The sequence below is a fragment of the Heloderma suspectum genome, chromosome 6 (assembly GCF_057233095.1).
Source record: "Heloderma suspectum isolate Gila_16-S chromosome 6, 16-S_ref, whole genome shotgun sequence".
In the NCBI taxonomy this organism is placed as follows: Eukaryota; Metazoa; Chordata; class Lepidosauria; order Squamata; family Helodermatidae; genus Heloderma; species Heloderma suspectum.
The window spans coordinates 49684777-49702983 of record NC_139463.1 but is presented as its reverse complement, the minus strand read 5'-3'; the positions used below and the strand labels follow the sequence as shown (position 1 = coordinate 49702983).

General features: G+C 53.3%; 2 protein-coding genes across 7 annotated transcripts; one reads left to right on the top strand and one right to left on the bottom strand.

Moving 5' to 3' along the window:
• Positions 1-1997: 1997 nt before the first annotated feature.
• On the bottom strand, positions 1998-11709 carry REEP4 (receptor accessory protein 4). Of its 2 annotated transcripts, XM_084807167.1 has the most exons (8): positions 11562-11709; positions 9278-9350; positions 8355-8431; positions 6842-6962; positions 6348-6461; positions 5084-5216; positions 3116-3288; positions 1998-2890 (listed from the first exon to the last, which is right to left on the bottom strand). In XM_084807167.1, the coding sequence occupies exons 1-8, from the start codon at positions 11591-11593 to the stop codon at positions 2831-2833; spliced, it is 783 nt and encodes a 260-aa protein (XP_084663293.1). In that variant the 5' UTR covers positions 11594-11709; the 3' UTR covers positions 1998-2830. The 2 variants fall into 2 exon arrangements, with proteins under 2 accessions (XP_084663293.1, XP_084663292.1); XM_084807166.1 differs by lacking the exon at positions 11562-11709 and having other exon boundaries at positions 9278-9565.
• On the top strand, positions 11528-18048 carry LOC146340824 (uncharacterized). Of its 5 annotated transcripts, none has more exons than XR_014784032.1 (3): positions 11528-12261; positions 16417-16488; positions 17960-18048. XR_014784032.1 is itself a non-coding variant. In XM_084807171.1 (3 exons), the coding sequence occupies exons 1-2, from the start codon at positions 11592-11594 to the stop codon at positions 16464-16466; spliced, it is 498 nt and encodes a 165-aa protein (XP_084663297.1). In that variant the 5' UTR covers positions 11528-11591; the 3' UTR covers positions 16467-16488; positions 17980-18048. The 5 variants fall into 5 exon arrangements, 4 of the variants coding, with proteins under 4 accessions (XP_084663297.1, XP_084663298.1, XP_084663296.1 ...); XM_084807171.1 differs by having other exon boundaries at positions 11528-12039; positions 17980-18048; XM_084807172.1 differs by having other exon boundaries at positions 11528-12039.
• Positions 18049-18207: the final 159 nt, after the last annotated feature.

Genomic DNA, 18207 nt, shown 5'->3' with positions numbered 1-18207 from the left:
ACGCCCACTCCCCGCCCCGCGTCGACGGTGGAGCCCGGCGGGTGGGCGTCGGAGAGGCGAGCGCCGTCTAAACGGAGTCGCTCCGGAGCAACGCCTGCGCGGCCGCCGGCTGATCGCCCGTGCAGTGTCCCTCCCGGCAAGCGGCGCCTGCGAAGGCAGTGGCGGGGAGCGGGGCGCCCGCGGCCCGCCGCGCTCCCTCCTGCCAGCGGCCGCCGCGCTCCACTCCCCGTGCCCAGGCGTCGAGCCTCCTCCGCCCACAGGGGCTGCGCCGGGCGCCCGCGCCTGCTGCTGCGCGGAGGGCGCCGCGGAACAGGAGGCCGGTACCGCTGGCGCTGCGGCAGAGCGGGGTGCTCGACGCGCCCGCCGTTAGACACCAACAGCATCTGTCCCGGCTTGGTGACGCTGTGTAGAGAGCATCCAGCTGGAGAGACCTACGGCGATACCCAACGACTTAGGAATTTGGCTACAAAATGTCTGGCGCGCTACACTTTAAATAGCCCATACCGCACTTTTCACCTCTTCGTTGCCGTTTTTTTTGTACACACCCATAACATACCTCCCGTGTTTCCTTCTACTGACTTAGTGTGCCAAAAATGTAGAGAAACTGCAGGGATGTTAACTTCCGTAGTTTGATAAAAGAAAACCATTAATGTTAGGAAATGCTGAAAGGCCCAATTTTAGCACATTATGGATCATGCATTGATGCCATCCAAAAGTCCATTTCACTCCAAGCTAGTGCACTTTTTGTGATGTAAATACAAGGATCCTAAATAAAATGGTACTAGAAGATGTTTGCAGTTTGTTTAGCATCACTGCAGAAGATAGATGTATAACACCCCCAAACATTCCAAAGACATTTTTTAGAGGTATGGAACTCCCCATTGATACTTCACACTGCTGAAAATATGACACACAAAAAACACCTTCCTTGAGTTTCTTTAAGGGAAAACGTGCTAAACTTAATGTCTGGCAGTAGCCATCTGTTATTTTTCACCTAGCAAAATTTCCCCAAGTTTTTGCAAGGCCCGCATCATTCCTAATTTATTATCCACCTTCTTAAGCAGCCTTCCCCAGCCTGGCTGGCTGGCTGTGATGGAAGGTGTAGCCTAACAACTCTGGAGGGCACCAGGTTGGGGAAGGCTTTAAGGGTACAAAAGCAGCTGTTAATCTTAAACATGCACACCCTAGAATGACCACTGACGCCTATTATTCTGCTTCTACTATTGGGGGGAGGGGGCTTGCCTTGGCAAACTCTTGACCTCTGCTGCTTAGATTAAGAGGGGAGCGGCAGGGGGAGAAAGGAGCAGGTCTTAAGGCAGGCTGGTACTTCTTGCACTGGTCTCCTGCCAAGTGAGACCTCGGGCATGCTCTTTCCTGGCCATTGCACCCCACAGCCAGGATCACTTCAATAATTGAAAGGGGAGGGGAAGGGAGTGAGAGAGCGATTAAGAGCAGCAGATCAGATGGACATGATCCACTAGCAGACAAGTGCCTGCTCAGCGAACAGGAAGCGAAGAGGCCACTTTCGCCCAATCCCCGAGCCTGTTTAAGGGGGTGTGCAGTAAATTTACTCCTAGCTGGGAAGGGGGCACAGTTGACCTTTGGCTAGCTGCCCTGTCCCTACAGAGCTGCCATGGAGCTATCCCGTCACAGCATACAGTCTCTACATTTCCTCCCAACAGCCACAAAAGGGCAACTTGCAGCTCAACCCCACCAGCCAAGCCCTCCTCCACCCACATGAGCTAGCAGTGTGGCCACACACTTCTTCCAGTCAGCATGAAATAGCTCCTGGCTGTTCCAAGAGGATGGTCAGGCTGGAGGATGAATGAGGAAGTTCACAGCCAGCCACGCGCCTGCCTCCAGTCAGCTAAAAGGTCACTGTGGGCGCTAGAATGCAGGAGGGGGGTGCATTCCTTCTTTCGGGCTACTTTCGCTCACCCTTAAGATATCCCTCTCTGATCCATACATGTACTTCTTAAAAAGAACGTGAAGCCATGTTACAAGAGAAGTGAATTTATTTAAAAATATACTAAAATTACAAACACACTTAAGGCCAGTCACAATGTGCAAGTGGCCACGTTAGTGTCTTCAATGGATGGGGAGATACTGGTGCTCAAACTGGAGAACAGGCCTGAGGCAGAAGTGACGTCACGGGAGGGATGGGGCCATGAGAGGCGGCTGCTTTCTCTGGTTTTGCATCAGGGTAGCCCACCCAGAGGAGGCAGTCTAGCTCCCAGATGCTTCTGTACGCCATACTGACCACCTGCTCACGGCTCAGCGTGGAGGGCCCATCTTCACAGGAGCAAAGCAGGCATTGCACCTGGGCCTGGGCAAGGCAGGTTGTTAATACCCGGCAGCAAGCTGCCCTTGCAGCCCTATTTGCAAAGGCAGGTCAGTTTATGGCACAGGATGCTGGTGCCAGCAAGGGCACGTGGTGGAAGAGAAAGACCAAGTGGGCAGGGTATTTGCCAGGGAGCACAGAAAGCCTGTGAGGCGGGCGGGCGGGCGGGCAGCAGTGTGACTGAAGGCCACCTCTGCGACAGGTCGTGCGACCCAAGAGCTGGCCAGCAGTCGTGAGCAGAGGCACTGTAGGCTGCTGCCTGTAACACAGACTCCCCCGCAAGCAGCAGAGGCCTCTTCAGAACCGTCTCCCTCCACAACCAAGGCTCAACCACAGGCATCGCGCTCTGGGCCACTTCGGCTGTGACAAGCTAAAAAGGCAGCCACGTGAGCTGCGAAGCGCCAGAGCAGTCGCCGGCCCCACCCCTGCCGCATGCCGCCTCCGGCAACGAGCCCCAGTACTGCCAAATGCTGCTTCCCCACAGGCGGCCTAGCGGTCCTGATCTGCCGCCTTCTTCCTGGGACGACTTCGCACCGGCCGAATGGAGCCCTGCAGAAAAGAACAAGGGGCTGGGTGGGCTTGTGTGGAGGGAAGGAAGGCTGTTCCTTATTCAGCACCACCACGCAGACACGAGCTGACGTCTGGCGGGGGGGGGGGGGCGGGGGCACAGTCCATGCCAGGGCAGGCCAAGTCCCGGCAGATGCTGCCTGCAGCTGCCATCCACAGAGAGGGCAAAGCAGCAGCTGCCCACCACAGGATGGGGGAGGGTCCTACCTCTTTGACGGGGGGCTTCTTCTTCACCACACGCAGGCTCTGACTCCTTGCCAGCGGCTTAGAAAGCAAGGGGTCCTCACTGCGCCCTCTTGCGCCAGCATTGAGCTCAGAGTCTGACCAGCAGTCCTCCTCCTGGCTGTCAGAGTCCAGGTGTTGGGCAGGCGTCCTGTGGCCTATGGGACAAGCCCACCATTAGCAAGCAAGAGCAGCAATCAATAAAGGGTTAGGGCCAAACTAGGCCCAGCGCTGTTGGTGTGAAGGCAATTACCATGAGGGGGGAAAGCAAGTAGCATGGGTGGGAGATAGCAGTGGGATCACAGGGAGAGTTCACCCCTCACCCTTCCGCCCTCCCAACAAAAATAATATCCCTGATGCTGCTATTTACATTGGAGGAAAGTCTGTGCTGGCGAAGTGATGGAAAGAATTAAGAACTCTCTCTCCACTCCACCTAGGGCCTCACTGCTGCTCAGGCCCCCAGCAGCTTTTACTTCGGGGTAGGGGGAGATGTGCACATCACCATCTAGTTTGGCCCAAGAAAGACAGCAGCCCCCAAAGACTAAAGTTCTATGAACAGGTGTGTCCTTTGGAAATCTCCACAAGATGCAACATCTCAATGGAAGTGGAAAGCACCTGCTCAAACGCCAAATGGATCCCAGATCACAGCCAGACTCAACAGCCAGCACAACACTCTCTTTCCCGTGTGTGTGTGTGTGTGTGTGTGTGTGTGTGTGTGTCTTCCTCACAGAAACATTCTAGTCACCCAGGAGGGAAGCAGTACTACAGGTTCTCCATCTCTTGTCAGATCTGCTCTGAAAATCTCTGCTGATTTGGGTCAAGTTCAAAACAACTTCACATTTTGTCACTCTAGGATACCTGACCAGTCACTCAAACACCCCCTTTTGCCCGGGAGGAGGTAGAGAACTCACTGACTCGGTGCACACCATGACACAAAAAGCCTTTTAAAATTAAGCCAGATGCTTCTCAAAACTCTCCCATGTCCCACTTTCTGAGCTGGACTCAGAATGCAGCAGCCACTGAGCCACCCGCCGTGGCATTCCAGATCTCTTACTCCTTTTGATTGGAGATTCAGAATGTGATGTCTGTTCTTTTGTGTTCCTGATATGAAAACAAAGAACTTGGCCTGGAACTTGGCAATGTTCAGTATCCTGGAAAATCTCAGTCCTTAGGAAGCAAGAAGAGTTTCTGGCCCCACTGAGGTGGTCGGTCACCTGGTGAGATTTCAGGAATAGGAGGGAACTCAGCGAGGGTGCCAGCAGCCACTGGGAAGGAGTCCCTCATCTTGCTCCTGGACCCTCCAGAGAGCAAATGATGCAAACGGGCTTGATGTGCAGAAAGAACTAAGAGAGGCCTTCGCCTTTCTGACATTTCTGTCTCCACCCCCATGTGCTCAGGGTGGCATTTCAGTCTTAAGGCATCCTAGGGGCTGGGCTGGGCTGGGCAACACTCTCCCAATCCAACATCTGCCTCAAACGCAGGGGGCACTGAACCGCCTTATGCCTGTTAGGTCCCCTCTGTAAATTACACTTACACGCGCACACACCCCCTACCTTTTATTCACCCTCCCCTCCCCAGCCAGGCCCGAAGACTGAAAGAAGTCTGCCAGCAGAAACAATGGGCGGTGCGGGGGGCATTTGCAGGACAGAATTAGCAGGCCTCAGAATCCCCTTCCCATCCACCAATTCTCCATCCCACTCTTGTAGTCACATTATAGCAAGGCAAAGATTGCAGACCACAGCTTTGACCCACTGATCTGGTGTTTTTAAGATACAAGATATTTAAGGTTTCTTCAAGTTTCGGACCATCCATTTTGAGCCATGACCACAGAGAGTTTCTAACAGGTTGCACACAGACCATTCAGGTCCTCATTCCATCACCTCACCAAGAGCCCTTTAAGTGATCAGCTGCCCAGAACTGGCAACAGATCCAAGTTTTGCCAGGCTTTCTTACCTATTGGCCGCCGCCGGAGCTCCTGTTCCTCCAGGTAGAGAGGATCAGAGTAATGCACAGGAGCTGTGTCAGGGATGGAGCGCAAATCCTGCATGCTGAAGCTACGCAGACGTCCAGCCAGGGCACCCTGACTCTAACCGGGGGGGAGAACAGCGATGAAGCGGGAGGACCATATGCAGGGAAAAGGCTACATTCTCGTTTAGCTAATTCCCCAGAGACAAGCCCACATCACCTCTTCCACGCCAGAGAAGGAGAAACCTGTCCATCAGCAGGCAGCTTCCTATGCTGAATTATGCCCAAACTGTGCTGTAGGACCTTACAGAGAGGGGTGGGGAGAAGGGAACAAAGCTTCCCAATGGAAGGATTGACCAGAAGGTGCTCTGAGACAAAGCGGTAAATCGGGGGGGGGGGGGGGCCTCCATGGCGGAGCCCCTGCTTGGCACACAGAGGTCGCCAGGTTCACTCCTGGCCCATCCAGGTAGGACTCGAAAAGAGCCCTGCTTGAGATGCTGCAGAGCCCTGGCTGCCAGGCAGCACTGACAGGACTGGGCGAGATGGACCCAGGGTCTGACCCAGTGTAGGGCAGCTTCCGATGGCCCTGGACCAAGGGGAATAGCGCCACTGCTGGGGCCCTCTAGAGGGCGGAAGGGGAGCCACTCCAGAGCCACGCTTCCCAAATCACGCTCCGTACCACCAGCAGCCTGTTTCGGGGGCATGAGGAGAAGGATCTCGCCCAAGCTGGCAGCCAGAAGCCAGCTCTGAGCGCTGCACAACAGCCGCGCAGCCTCACTCCCAGAGAGAGCAGGGAAGAAGCCAGACTTGGTCTACCCACCCCCACAGGGGACTTAGCAAGCAGGGCCACTTGGCCGCTCCTTCGCAAGTGGGAAGAAAAATTGCAGAGGCAGCATCTGGGCAAGCAGGAAAGGCCACTGAATCCTGGAGGGAACCACCCAGACTCTGGCTGGCTACCAAAAAGCCCATGCAGGCAGTTCAGAGGGAAAGTGCTTCTCGTGCTCAGGCCACACTGCGTGCAGGAGCAGCAACAGGCCAGAGGAGGCTGGACTCAGAAATGGCCACTGGCTGCTTCAGAGCAACAGGCAGGGCTACTGTGCCACTATGCCTGGGACAGGACAGCAGCAGCCATCTCCCTCCCTCCCTCCACAGTTGCCAATGCAACTCCACAGTTGCCAATGGTTGCCCAAGGTAGCCCTCCTGCCCAGCCCAGCCCGCCCAAGAGCTCCAGATGCAAAGAAAACATGGATACCTTTGCTGCAGCTTGGACAGCAGCCGTGGCTGCTACATTGAGGCTCTTCTTTCCAAAGCTCACGAGGGTCGCGTAGCCACGCTCTTTAGCCTGAAGGATGAGCAGATCGATTTCCTGCAGTGAGAGAGAGAGACCCCATGTGAAATGCACATGCCGATGCAGAGGCAGAGAGCTACCTGGGCAAGAGGCAACTCGCGCCAGAGGCTGGCTTGCTATTTGGCTACCCAAATCCACATGTGGCAAAGTGGTCACTGCAAAAACCCTACCCACTACCCCTCCCTCTGCCCTGGGAGTGGTGTGTCTCTGCTGTGTGCGCATGTCCGCACGCGCACACAAGCTTTGGCTCCTCTCTGAGCCAAAGGCAGTAGCTTCAAGGAAGGCAAGTTGAGCAGAGATTCCTCCTTCACCCAGAAAAGGATGGATGCCAGAGAGCGTGGCACAACCAGTGCCAGAGCCTGTGCCGCAACACCCACCCTTCCCAAGAGGGCCTTTACCTTTTCTCTGCGGGACAATGTGGGGTGTATGAACTTGCGGTACAGCAGACTGGCCCCCCTCGTGTAAGGAGAGAGTAGCCACACTACAAACGCCATTTTGATCTCATAGTAGAAGGGAAACCTGTGCAACAGAATACACATCCGTGAGGCCAAGGGCGCTGCACAAGCCTTAAGCAGCTGTTTGCGCAACGTCCAACGTGTCTACACAGTTTGTTTCAGCCACAGCTTCCAGAACGTTGTCTTAGAAGTGTGGAGGTGGAGAGGAGACGGATCCCAGCACTCGTGGGCCTAGTTGTAAGAGTGCTACAGACTCGAGGCGGGCTGGAAGAAGGAGCATCCCTTTCTTTCCACTCAAGCCTAGAAATAGCAGGGAAAGTAGAGCAAGGGAAAGGTCCCGAACAAATGATCCTGGTCACGTTCAGGCCCGAGAACCCTGGGCTTCCAGACTTTGCTTTAAGGCCCTCAGCTAAGCCCTCCCATGCAACCAGCGTCTTGCAGAATTCAACAAAATCCTTCACACATTTCTGTTTCATGACAGCAGTTACATTAAAACCATCAAATGCTTCTGTGTGCCCATTCAATATTTCAGCTATTACTTTTTATAGCAATTTAACTGCAGCAGTACTTTTAAACCAATTCACTCACACCTTGACAGAAGAAACTTATTTTGACCTTGGGCCAATTGAGGTGACCCAAGTAGTCATCAGCTTGATTCACTGCAAGCCCAGATCACCCCTGGGCACACAGCAAAACTGTACCTGCTACTCCAGCAAAGTGGGTCAGACACAAACCACAAGGGGCCAGAGAAAGATGCCCCCACTCAGCCATGGAGCGGCCCTGGCCCATTCTCACTCTCTGCCTAACCTACCTCACAGGGTTGTTGCACAGACCAAGGAGGGAAGAAGCATTTGGGGGGGGGGGGGTTAAACGAAGGGTACAGCTGATTTCGGGAAAAGTCAGCATGTAAGCGAATTTTGACTAAGGGAGATTCACTAATGTAAAAAGCATGGAATAGATGCATTCAAGAAGCAGCTTAACCCAAAGAGGTAAATGTGTTGGGTCGTGTTCACTAACTTCACAGCTGTTCAGTCGCTGGTGGCCATTTGACTAGTCAAAGGTAATCAACTGGCCAGTCAAGTCACAGCCAAGCATTTCTGACCAATAAATTTAGCAGAACCATAACAGAGCTATGCTAAAAACTGACTCTGAAATTAAGTTACAAACTGATAGCTGTTAAGTAAATAAGTATAAATAAACACAAGGGTTGTTGTGGAACAACGTGGCCAAGGCACTCACTCCTCCTTCCCCACATTCAGCAGCTCAGGAAGATGAACCACTTTTCAAAAGGCCTCAGAACAGCATGCAGTTAAGAGGGGAGAAGCCGCAACAGGCGTGGGGGCAGTGACAGGCTTTAGCCCCTGCAAACCTGCTTCGCTTGGCCTAACTATGCAGCCAAGAATCAACACTAAGGAAGACACCGAGCTCTTGCTGAGTTGAGACAGCAACACCTCACCAGGAAATGAAGGTGTCTGCGATGGTCTCTGTAGCCATAAAAAGGGCGAACACAATCCAGTACATCATCCAGCGCACCTGCGAGGAAGTCAGGGAAGGATGAGATGCACCGAGATCCTTGCTCCTCCACACATACAGCATAGTCAGTAAGAAGCAATCCCTGTGGAACACTGCCCTGCCACGCAGAACCTGGGCTCAGGCTCCCAACAGCTTGTTCCAGATGTGGAAGGTTACCACAAGGAGACCCAGTATGCAAACAAATGTAAACACAACAGCAGAGACAAGCTCGGGTGCCCAAAGCATAGTAGAAACACCCTTTCCCACTGATCCAAATGCCCTCCAAGGGCTTCAAAGGTCAGACACAGCACTCGGAGGCTTAGGGCCAGTGAGGCCAGAGTGACTTGCATAGCGCAACCTATTCCATTTGGAAGTCCAGCTGCTGCATTCCGGCCCATTTCTACTTCCCAACACGAAAGGCATAGAGCACAGTGCAGGAGAGCAAAAGCGTGCCTGGAAAGCAAGGCCCTAGAAACACTTTTTGGTATGGGAGAGGAAGGAAGAGGACAGAGACTTCTTTTATTACATAAGATACTCAAGGAAATACACAAGACTAATTCTGCATTAAACAAACATGGAAAACCTAAGAGACTACAACTGCAAAAATGCCATCAAAGCCAATTTAACTGGCAGTCTCATTTCTAAGAGATCTTACTGGAGATCTTATAAGCAGCAGCAGCAGTCCTGCCCCCACCCCCATGACCCTGGCTTACAGTGACTGCAGGGAAAGAACAGACACCCCAGGAAGAGGCACAAGGGGACTTTGTCACTCCTGGCCCCTTCAACACCCCGAGGCATCATCCAGCTGGACTCCACCAGTCAGAGCTTGTGGTTTCTTCCATTCCCCCCCCCCCCCCGCCAACTTACATATTCCCGGATATCCTTGGTCTTCACAGCTTTGTAGGAAGCATAGGCAGGGTAGAGCATCCCAAACACCAGCCTGTAACGGAAAGGAGGCGTCAGGCAGGCTGGCCAGCACCGGTACACTCCTGCCAGGATCCAGGAGCAGTACCGCTTCCCATAGCGAAGTATCTTGGCCTTCGCTGCTTCCAGGACCATGGTGGCCCAAGGAAGGTGCTTTCACCTGCCCTCTGGAACAAGGGCAGGGACCCAGATGCAGCAGAGTGGGCGGCCCAGACGGATTTGGCTTGTGAGGCACAGGAAGGGTGCTGGGGCTCAGCAAGCACCAGCCAGGCTGCACCAGCACAGGGCCAGCTGCAAGACACTCCTCCCAAGCAACCGCTCAGGCACCTGAGAAGCCAGAACCTTCCAGGGGCCTCCTCCCTCCTACACAAATGCCTCAGCTTGCTCAACGAGAGCCAAGACCCGCTCAGCAGGCTCCTTGGCTGCGCCTTCCTCAGCTGCTGGCTGGTCCGGCTAGCATGCTCAGAAGAGCCCAGCCCAGCAAGCCCTCCGACCTGAGAACGCCCCACAGCAGAAGTCCGGCCTTACACTCAAGGTGGGGAAGTGACTGGAAGGCGATCCTGCGCTCTGCCAGGCTGCCCCATCATACACACTGGGGGGCGGGAAAGGCAGATGTGCAGCAGCATTTCTGGGGAAGAGGCTACAGCAAAAGCAGCCACGTCCGCAGGGTGCTTCCACCACTGTTTGTGGCCATGTGACAGGAGCCTTGCCTCAGGAGACTGCAGAGGGCAGTCAAGCTTGCTGGGGATTATGGGAGTTGGGAGAGGCTGCTCTATAACGGAAAAGGCTGGACGCTGGGCACTTTTAGCCTGAAATGAAACAGAATTAGGGCAGGTTACATAGGCAACCTTAACTGTTACGATGGGGGAGGGGAGAGAAGAGAGCAAAAAACTCTTCCCCCTCCCTGCTGAGAAATTAGCACGCAGCGTCCAAAGGGACGGACATTGGCCAAGAACTTCCCAGCGATTTACGCTCCACCCTGGCTGCCTCCCACATTGCATCAGTCACCTGTAGATGTTCAGCATTACCTGGGCCCTTCCACACCAGCACCACCCCTCTCTCAGGGTTGTGGGACATACCAACAGAAGTCAAAACTTGGTACGTATTGCCAGGGAGATGGGACAGCAGACTACAAGGAGCAGCAGCTGTAAAGTGGCCCAGGGCATTTTGGTCTTGCCCAAGCGGCTGTCCAGGGAGGAGAAGAAATGCCATGATTTGGAACACCAGGTCAGAAGCAAAGATTCAAAATCTGCTGGGATCACACCTGGTCCAGGTGCCTACAGAAGCTCTGCTCAACCTGGCATAGCTATTCATGACAGGGAGCCTCTTGAGTCCCGAAGGAACTTCCTCAACACAGCCTTATTACACTTGGTTAAGTGTTTAAGTGGTTAAAGGGATCCTATAAACCCCATCGCAGAACTGGCACAAACAGCCAAAACAGCACAACTCCACAAGGGGGAGAGGGGGCGGGACACATGGCATTAAGACAACACCCCGAAACGGGGAGGGAGCCCACGAAGGGAGCCTGGCGAAGGCGTCCTACGGCCAGCCTGGAGCCAAGTGCCAAGCGCCAGCACAAGCCCCTTGCAGGGCAGACCCCCTCCGTTTCCAAACAGTGTGGACCTCGGTGTAGGCAGAAATGCCTCTCTGACCATCTAACATTATTTCTAGGCCCGCTTTAAGGGTGGAGCCTAGAGGGGAAGAAGCAGTTCCAGCCACAGTCTGCGCATCCAGACAAAGGGGTCGTCAGGAAGTGGGTCCGTGACCCGAGATGGGCGTCTCTACCTCCCCATCCGAGCCTGCGCTCCTGGCCCCGACGGCTCCTTTGGCTCCGAGCACGGAACAGCCAGCGACGGCAGCGAAGCGGGCGCCTCCGTCCCACGCCCGCCCGCCCGTAGGCTGGGCACGGCTCCCGCCCGCGGGCCGCCCGCCTGCTCTTGGCCTCCCTGCTTGACCCGGGCTGCGGCCTCGCAAGACCCTCGCGGGCATCCCGGCCGACACAACGAGGCACGCGCCGGAGGGCGCCGAGGGCTGCGGGGAGGGCGCGCGGCCGCTGCCGGGCCGGCAGGCGCGCCCCGCACACAGCGCCGGGAGGCGGCGCCGCGGGGCCGCGCCCGCCCGGAGGCAGGCGCCGGGACCCGCCGCCGCCCTGCCCGACGGCCCCGGCCAGGCCAACAGGTGCCCGGCCGGGGCTGCGCTCCCCACGCCGGCCGGCCGCGCGACTCACACCACAGCGCGGCACAGGATCCACGACACCATGGCGGCGGGCGCCACCGCCAACCGGGCCCTGGAGGCTCCGCCTCCCGGTAGTCGGGACGCCCCGTCGGCGCCCGGCTCGACGCGGCTGGTTACTTCGCAGCGGCCGCGCCCAGCGCGCACGCGCGAGCTCACCCCTCGCCAACGGCTCCGCTTTCCCCGCCTTTATCCCCGCCCCGCAGAGGGCCGGGCGGGAGCCGCTCCGGCAGCTGCCGCGCGGCGGGTCTGTCGCCGCGGCCGCCCTCGCGGGCGGGCGGGGCGCGCGTCCTGGGACGAGGGCGCGCGCCAGGCGGGGCGGGCTCGCTCCTCGAGAGCATCAGAAGGGCCCAGAAGCCGGACCAGGCCAAGGAGCGCCCCCCCAGCCCAGCATTCTGCCCTCGCGGCCCCAGCCAGCGGCCGCGGGAGCCCACACCCTCCCGCCCACGTTCCCCAGCAGCGGGTGCACACAGGTATCATACTGCCTCTGAGCCTGGAGGTCGTATGCAGCCGTCAGGCCTGGCAGCCACCGATGGCCGCCGCCTCCAGGGACGCGTCCAGCCCCCTCCTGAAGACATCCGAGGTGGTGCCCATCACTGCATCTTGTGGAAGCGAGTTCCATAGGTTCACTCTGCGCTGTGTGAAGAGGCCCTTCCTTTGATCTGCCCTGAATTATATCAAACACTCAAGACAAGGTTGGAATGCCCAAGGTCGTGAACAAGACACTTGGGCCTGCGCATATTCTCTGAACTCTTGCCCGTCCTGGCTTACTCAAGCTAGCGGGTGGGTGGGGTGGAGGTCGGCTGGGTGGAGCCTGGGCGCGGCAAAGCACAGTTGTGCGAGGGAGTGGTGCCCACCACATTGAAGGCTCTGCTGGTGCATCCACGCTTGAAAAAGCTCTCCCCCGATACCAACTTCTTCCCAATCATTGTCGCCCCTTTGAGGGCAGAGAGCTTCAGGGGAGGGGGTGGCTGTGTACTTGCAGATGTTCTTGGAGGAACCAATCACCTTGACCCATTTCAGTCCGGGTTCAAGCCTGGTTTGGGCAAAGAATTGGTTTGGCCCCCTGATGGATGACCTCCCGTGGGAGAGAGACAGGGGAGTGCAGCCCTGTCGATCCTGCTTGTTCTCAGCAGCTTTTGATACTGTTTTTGATTCTGGATGGTGCCTGGGAGCCGAGGACACTGCTCTCCGGTGGTTCCGCTCCTACTTGCAGGGACAGTTCCAGAAAGTAGCATTGGGGGACTGTGCCTCAGCACCTGGCAGCTCTGCTGTGGGGTGCCGCAAGATACCATCTTGCCGCAGTGCCATTTAACATCTCCGTGAATCCACTGAGGGTGGTCATTTGGAGGTGAGGTGTTGGAACCCTGATGACACCCAGCTCTATTTCTCTGCAACTCCTGAATCAGGAGAGGCCGTGCATGTTCTGAGCTGGTGCCTGGACACTGTGATGAGCTGCGTGGGGCCCAACAAACTGAGAGTGAACCCTGACAAGACAGAGACTCTAAGGGTGGTCAGCCCCTGGGCATAGGAATTGGGGAGTTTGTCTGCTCTAGACAGGGCTACGCTCCCTCAGAAAAAACAGGTGCAGCATTTGGCAGTGCTCCTGGAGTCATCGTTGTCGTCAGAAGCCCATCAGCTAGGGTGGCATGCCCACTACGCCCTTTCCCAGACAGGAGGAGCCTGGCCGTTGCAGGCCAGGCACTGGCAGCCTGGTGCTTCGATGCCTTTGACACCTGCTATGTGGGGTTGCCTTTCTGCTTGGTCCAGAAGCTGCAATTGGTCCAGAGTGCCGTGGCCAGGCTGCTGAGCAGGGCCCCTGGCCATGCACAGATTTCACTGACATTGAAGCAATGACACTGGCTGGCTATGAGCTACTGAGCCAAATTCAAGGTCTTGCTGTTGTTGTTCAGTCGTTAAGTCGTGTCCGACCCTTCGTGGCCCCATGGACCAAAGCATGCCAGGCCTTCCTGTCTTCCGCTCTCTCCCGGAGCGTGCTCAAGTTCATATTCATTGCATCAGTGATGCTATCTAGCCATCTCATCCTCTGCCGTCCCCTTCTCCTTTTGCCTTCGGTCTTTCCCAGCATCAGGGTCTTTTCCAGGGAGTTTTCTCTTCGCACTAGGTGGCCAAAATATTTGAGCTTCAGCATCTGTCCTTCCAATGAGCAGTCAGGGTTGATTTCCTTTGAACTTTGGTTGATTTGGACTGATTTGACCGCCTTGCAGTCCAGGGCACTCGTAAGAGTCTTCTCCAGCACCACAGTTCGAAAGCATCAATTCTTCGGTGCTCAGCCTTCCTTATAGTCCAGCTCTCACAGCCATACGTTGCTACTGGGAAAACCATAGCTTTGATTATGCGGTCCTTTGTCAGCAAGGTGATGTCTCTGCTTCTTACTATGCTGTCTAGGTTTGCCATAGCTTTCCTCCCAAGGAGCAAGCGTCTTTTAATTTCATGGCTGCAGTCACCGTCTGCGGTGATCTTGGAGCCCAAGAAAATAAAATCTGTCACTGCTTCCATTTCTTCCCCTTCTATATGCCAGGAAGTGATGGAGCCAGATGCCATGATCTTTGTTTTTTTAATGTTGAGTTTCAAACCAGCTTTTGCACTCTCCACTTTCACCCTCAACAAGAGGCTCTTTCGATCCTCTTCACTTTCTGCCATTAGGGTGGTATCGTCTGCGTCTCTGAGGTTGTTGATAATTCTCCCGGCAATCTTAATTCTGACCTGTGATTCATCCTACACGGCATTTCTCATGATGTACTCTGCATATAAGTTAAATAAGCAGGGTGACAATATGCAGCCTTGTTGTACTCCTTTCCCAATATTGAACCAATCGGTTGTTCCATGTCCGGTTCTTACTGTTGCTTCTTGGCCCTCGTACAGGTTTCTCAGGAGACAGGTAAGCTGGTCTGGTACTCCCATCTCTTTAAGAATTTACCAGAGTTTGTTGTGATCCCCACAATCAAAGGCTTTAGCATAGTCAATGAAGCAGAAATAGATGTTTTTCTGGAATTCTCTTGCTTTCTCCATGATCCAGCAAATGTTGGAGATTTGATCTCTAGTTCCTCTGCCTCTTCGAAACCCAGCTTGTACTTCGGGTAGTTCTCGGTTCACATACTGCTGAAGCCTAGCTTGTAGGATTTTGAGCATCACCTTGCTGGCATGTGAAATGAGTGCAATTGTACAGTAGTTTGAACACTCTTTGGCGTTGCCCTTCTTTGGAATTGGAATGTAAACTGACCTTTTCCAGTCTTGCAGCCACTGTTGAGTGTTCCAAATTTGTTGGCATATTGAGTGCAGCACTTTAACAGCATCATCTTTTAGGATCTTAAATAGCTCAGCTGGAATACTGTCATCGTGGAATACTAGCTTTGTTGTTACTAATGCTTCCTAAGGTCCACTTGACTTCACTCTCTAGGATGTCCGGCTCAAGTTCAGTGACCGCACTATCATGGCTATCAGGGACATTAAGAACTTTCCTGCATCGTTCTTCTGTGTATTCTTTCCACCTCTTCTTAATCTCATCTGCTTCTGTTAAGTCCCTGCCTTCTTTGTCCTTTATCTTGCCCATCTTTGCACAAAACGTTCCCTTGAGATCTCCGATTTTCTTGAAGCGATCTCTAGTCTTTCCCATTCTGTTGTTTTCCTCGATTTCTTTGCATTGTTCATTTAAGAAGGCCCCCCTTGCTATTCTCTGGAACTCTGCATTCAGTTGGGTATATCTTCCCCTTTCTCCCTTGCTTTTCGCTTCCCTTCTTTCCTCAGCTACTTGTAAAGCCTCATCAGACAGCCACTTTGCTTTCTTGCATTTCTTTTTCTTTGGGATGGACAAGGTCATCCCAATACTGCCCCATGCAATCGCTAAGAACACTGGAGATGGCAACCTGGAAGTGGGCCTTCTCTCTGGTGGCACCACCTTGTGGGATGCCCTTCCTCCTGGAGGTGGCAACTATGCCATACTTTAGGTGCCAGTTAAACACCTGTACCTTCCCCCAGCTTTCCCTGTTTCTGCTTGTTAGTTGTTAGTTTTTAGGTGTTAAATGTTTGACTCTTGGGTTTTAATCTTGTATGCAATAAATTAATTGGCTAAATACATACATAAAGAGGTGCCTTTTGCTGGTTTGGTTAAAATCTGCTATTTATTCCTGCAGTTATGTTACCATTTAAATCAGTCATTTAACTAAAGACAAGTATCACGCTCATGTCTGTTTGGCAGAAGCAAGCTTTCCTGGTTGAACCTGCTTCTCAAAATAAAAATGGTTGCTGCTGAGTGAGGGGGCTGCACCAGAAGTGTATATTTGTAGCTGCTTGTTTGTGCTTGTTCGAAAGTTTCCTTCAAAAGCTGGCCACGGTGGGCGTTATCCGGACTAGGTTTGTTGAACTTGGCTCCAGTGGAAATCAGTGGGACACATTAGTTATAATTTAACGTCATTGATTTCAATGAAAACTGTGTTCAGCTAATGTAGACTGCAATCCTATATACCCTTACCTGGTCCCATTGAACTTGATGGGGGTACTTCTGAGTAGACATGAATAGGACTGCGCTGTCAGTCTGAATCTAGCCTGGTGCCTCCCACGCAGGAGACGAGAGGGCGGGCCCGCTGAGGAGCAACCTGCCCGTGAATGCCAGGCACTCTGCGCCAGCCGCTGCTCTACTGGCCACACGATTCTTGAGCACTTAGGCCTAGCAGGATTGCAGCACTGGGACTTCAGTGTTGTCAATTAATTGCTTCAATTAATACATTTTTATCTGCTAAAAAATGTTCTCCCGGTTAATCAGGCAGCAAAGTTTAACTGTTATAGTTTGTTAATAACATTAACTGTTTTAATTATTTTCTCTTTCACAGGGATCATCTCTTCTAAGTTGGTGCCTATTTTGATGTGTTTGTGTGTGTAAACATCACCTAAAACCAAGCAAAGTATGTTTTTACTTCAGCAGTATTTTATTCATCTGCAACTGTGCAGATATAATTGATTAATCAACTAAAACTAATACAATTAATGGATTAAAAAGTATTTAACTGGTGTTTAAAACTCCTCCCTTCAAACAGTCTCAGAGTAATCTCCGCCGCTCCCCTCCCCCTTTGCTCCTTCACTTGTATGTCAAGACTCTCAGGCCCACAGGCAGACATCCAGTGTCTTTTATTTTGATTTATGTCCAAACCTTCCTTTAGTTTTAGAACTTAATCACTGGGGGTGGGGAAGGGGCAGACATTTTCAACAGGGAAAATGCATGTGAGCATTGCACGTGCATACACAGTTCTAACATAAGAGCCATTTGGTGGCATAGCAAGAGGGGGGAAGCGCCCCTGCCCTCTTCTGCAAACACAGCCCAGTCCCGGAACACTCCTCAAGGATGATGGCCCTTGTCACCCATCCCAGGAAGGGATGAATGGCTTCATTCAGGTGCTGTTTACTCAGTTACACAAGCCCATTTCAAGTGTCCCACTCAACCAAAGGGGAGGCCCAAGTGCTCAGTTAGACACTCCTGCTGGGAACCAATGCGGGGGGGGCTTTGCCCATCCCTGGGTCTGGAATGCACAGCTGCCCCCACACCAAACTCAACCGCCCCTCTGAGTGCTGCAGTTTCCACCCCTGAAGGGCTGGCATCATCTGGGTCAAAGGAGTCAAGCACCCACCCCATGGCACAAGGCCTGTGGCTCCTCAAAGACTGGGATGGACCACGCAGCCCAACCCCGGAGAACACGACGCCACGTGGGGTGCCGTGGCTGGACTCGACCCGTGGGCCATGGGCCCAACTATGGGCCCAGCCCTGCCCTCGAAGGTAGCCTTTGGCAACCTCCCAGGCATGGGCCCCTCATTGGCAGTGGGGGAGAATAATACGGGCTCCAAAGGGTTTGTTTTTCTAATCTACACTTTATTATATACAAAAATTATGATACAAGCAATGTAACAAGATAACTTCAGTAAATAACATTTATCTTCTAACATATATTAAATATTAAATTTAATTCATTTCTATAGAAGAATTATCCTTATTTTGCTACTATTCAATACATGGGTATTGCAGAAATCTGTTATATTTGTGTCTTCATTCATTGTTATATAATTTGGTGTTTTAGACAAAATAGCATAATTATATCTTTTTGTGTCCCATAGGAGACTTTATAGCAGCCTTCTCCCACCCTGGTGCCCTCCAGATGTTTTCAACTACAACTCCCAGCATTCCCAACCATTGGCCATTCTGGCTGGGGCTGATGGGAGTTGAAGTCCAAGTCATTTGGAGGGCACCAGGCTGGGAAAAGTCTGCTTTTTAGTGTTCTTGAAGATTACTGAGGTGTTTGTTTACTTGTTTTGTAGATGTATATATTGCCTTTCAGCCAAATACCTCTCAAAATGGTTTTATTTATTTATTCCATTTACACCCAGCCGTTTTTTCCTCTTGCAAGGAACCTAAGGCAGCTTACATTATCCTCCTCTTCCTCTCCATTTTATCCTCACAACAAGAACCCTGTAAGGTAGGTTGGGCTGAGAGTCTGTGACTTGCCCAAAGTCATCCGGTGGGCTTCCATGGCTGAGTGGGGACTAGAACCCGGATCTCCCGGCTCCTAGTCCAACACTCTCACCACTACACCATGCTGGCTATAAAATGGTTTACAATAAAATATAAACAACAA

What these genes read in the sequence shown, in the direction of transcription:
- REEP4 (XM_084807166.1), bottom strand. Translation starts at nt 9,469, where the DNA reads ATGGTCCTGGAAGCAGCGAAGGCCAAGATACTTCGCTATGGGAAGCGG. An exon ending in CCAAGGATATCCGGGAATAT is followed by an intron (nt 8,432 to 9,277) that starts GTAAGTTGGCGG and finishes ACTTCCTCGCAG; the next exon opens with GTGCGCTGGATGATGTACTG. An exon ending in AGAAGCCCCCCGTCAAAGAG is followed by an intron (nt 2,891 to 3,115) that starts GTAGGACCCTCC and finishes TCTTTTCTGCAG; the next exon opens with GGCTCCATTCGGCCGGTGCG.
- LOC146340824 (XM_084807170.1), top strand. Translation starts at nt 11,592, where the DNA reads ATGGCGGCGGGCGCCACCGCCAACCGGGCCCTGGAGGCTCCGCCTCCC.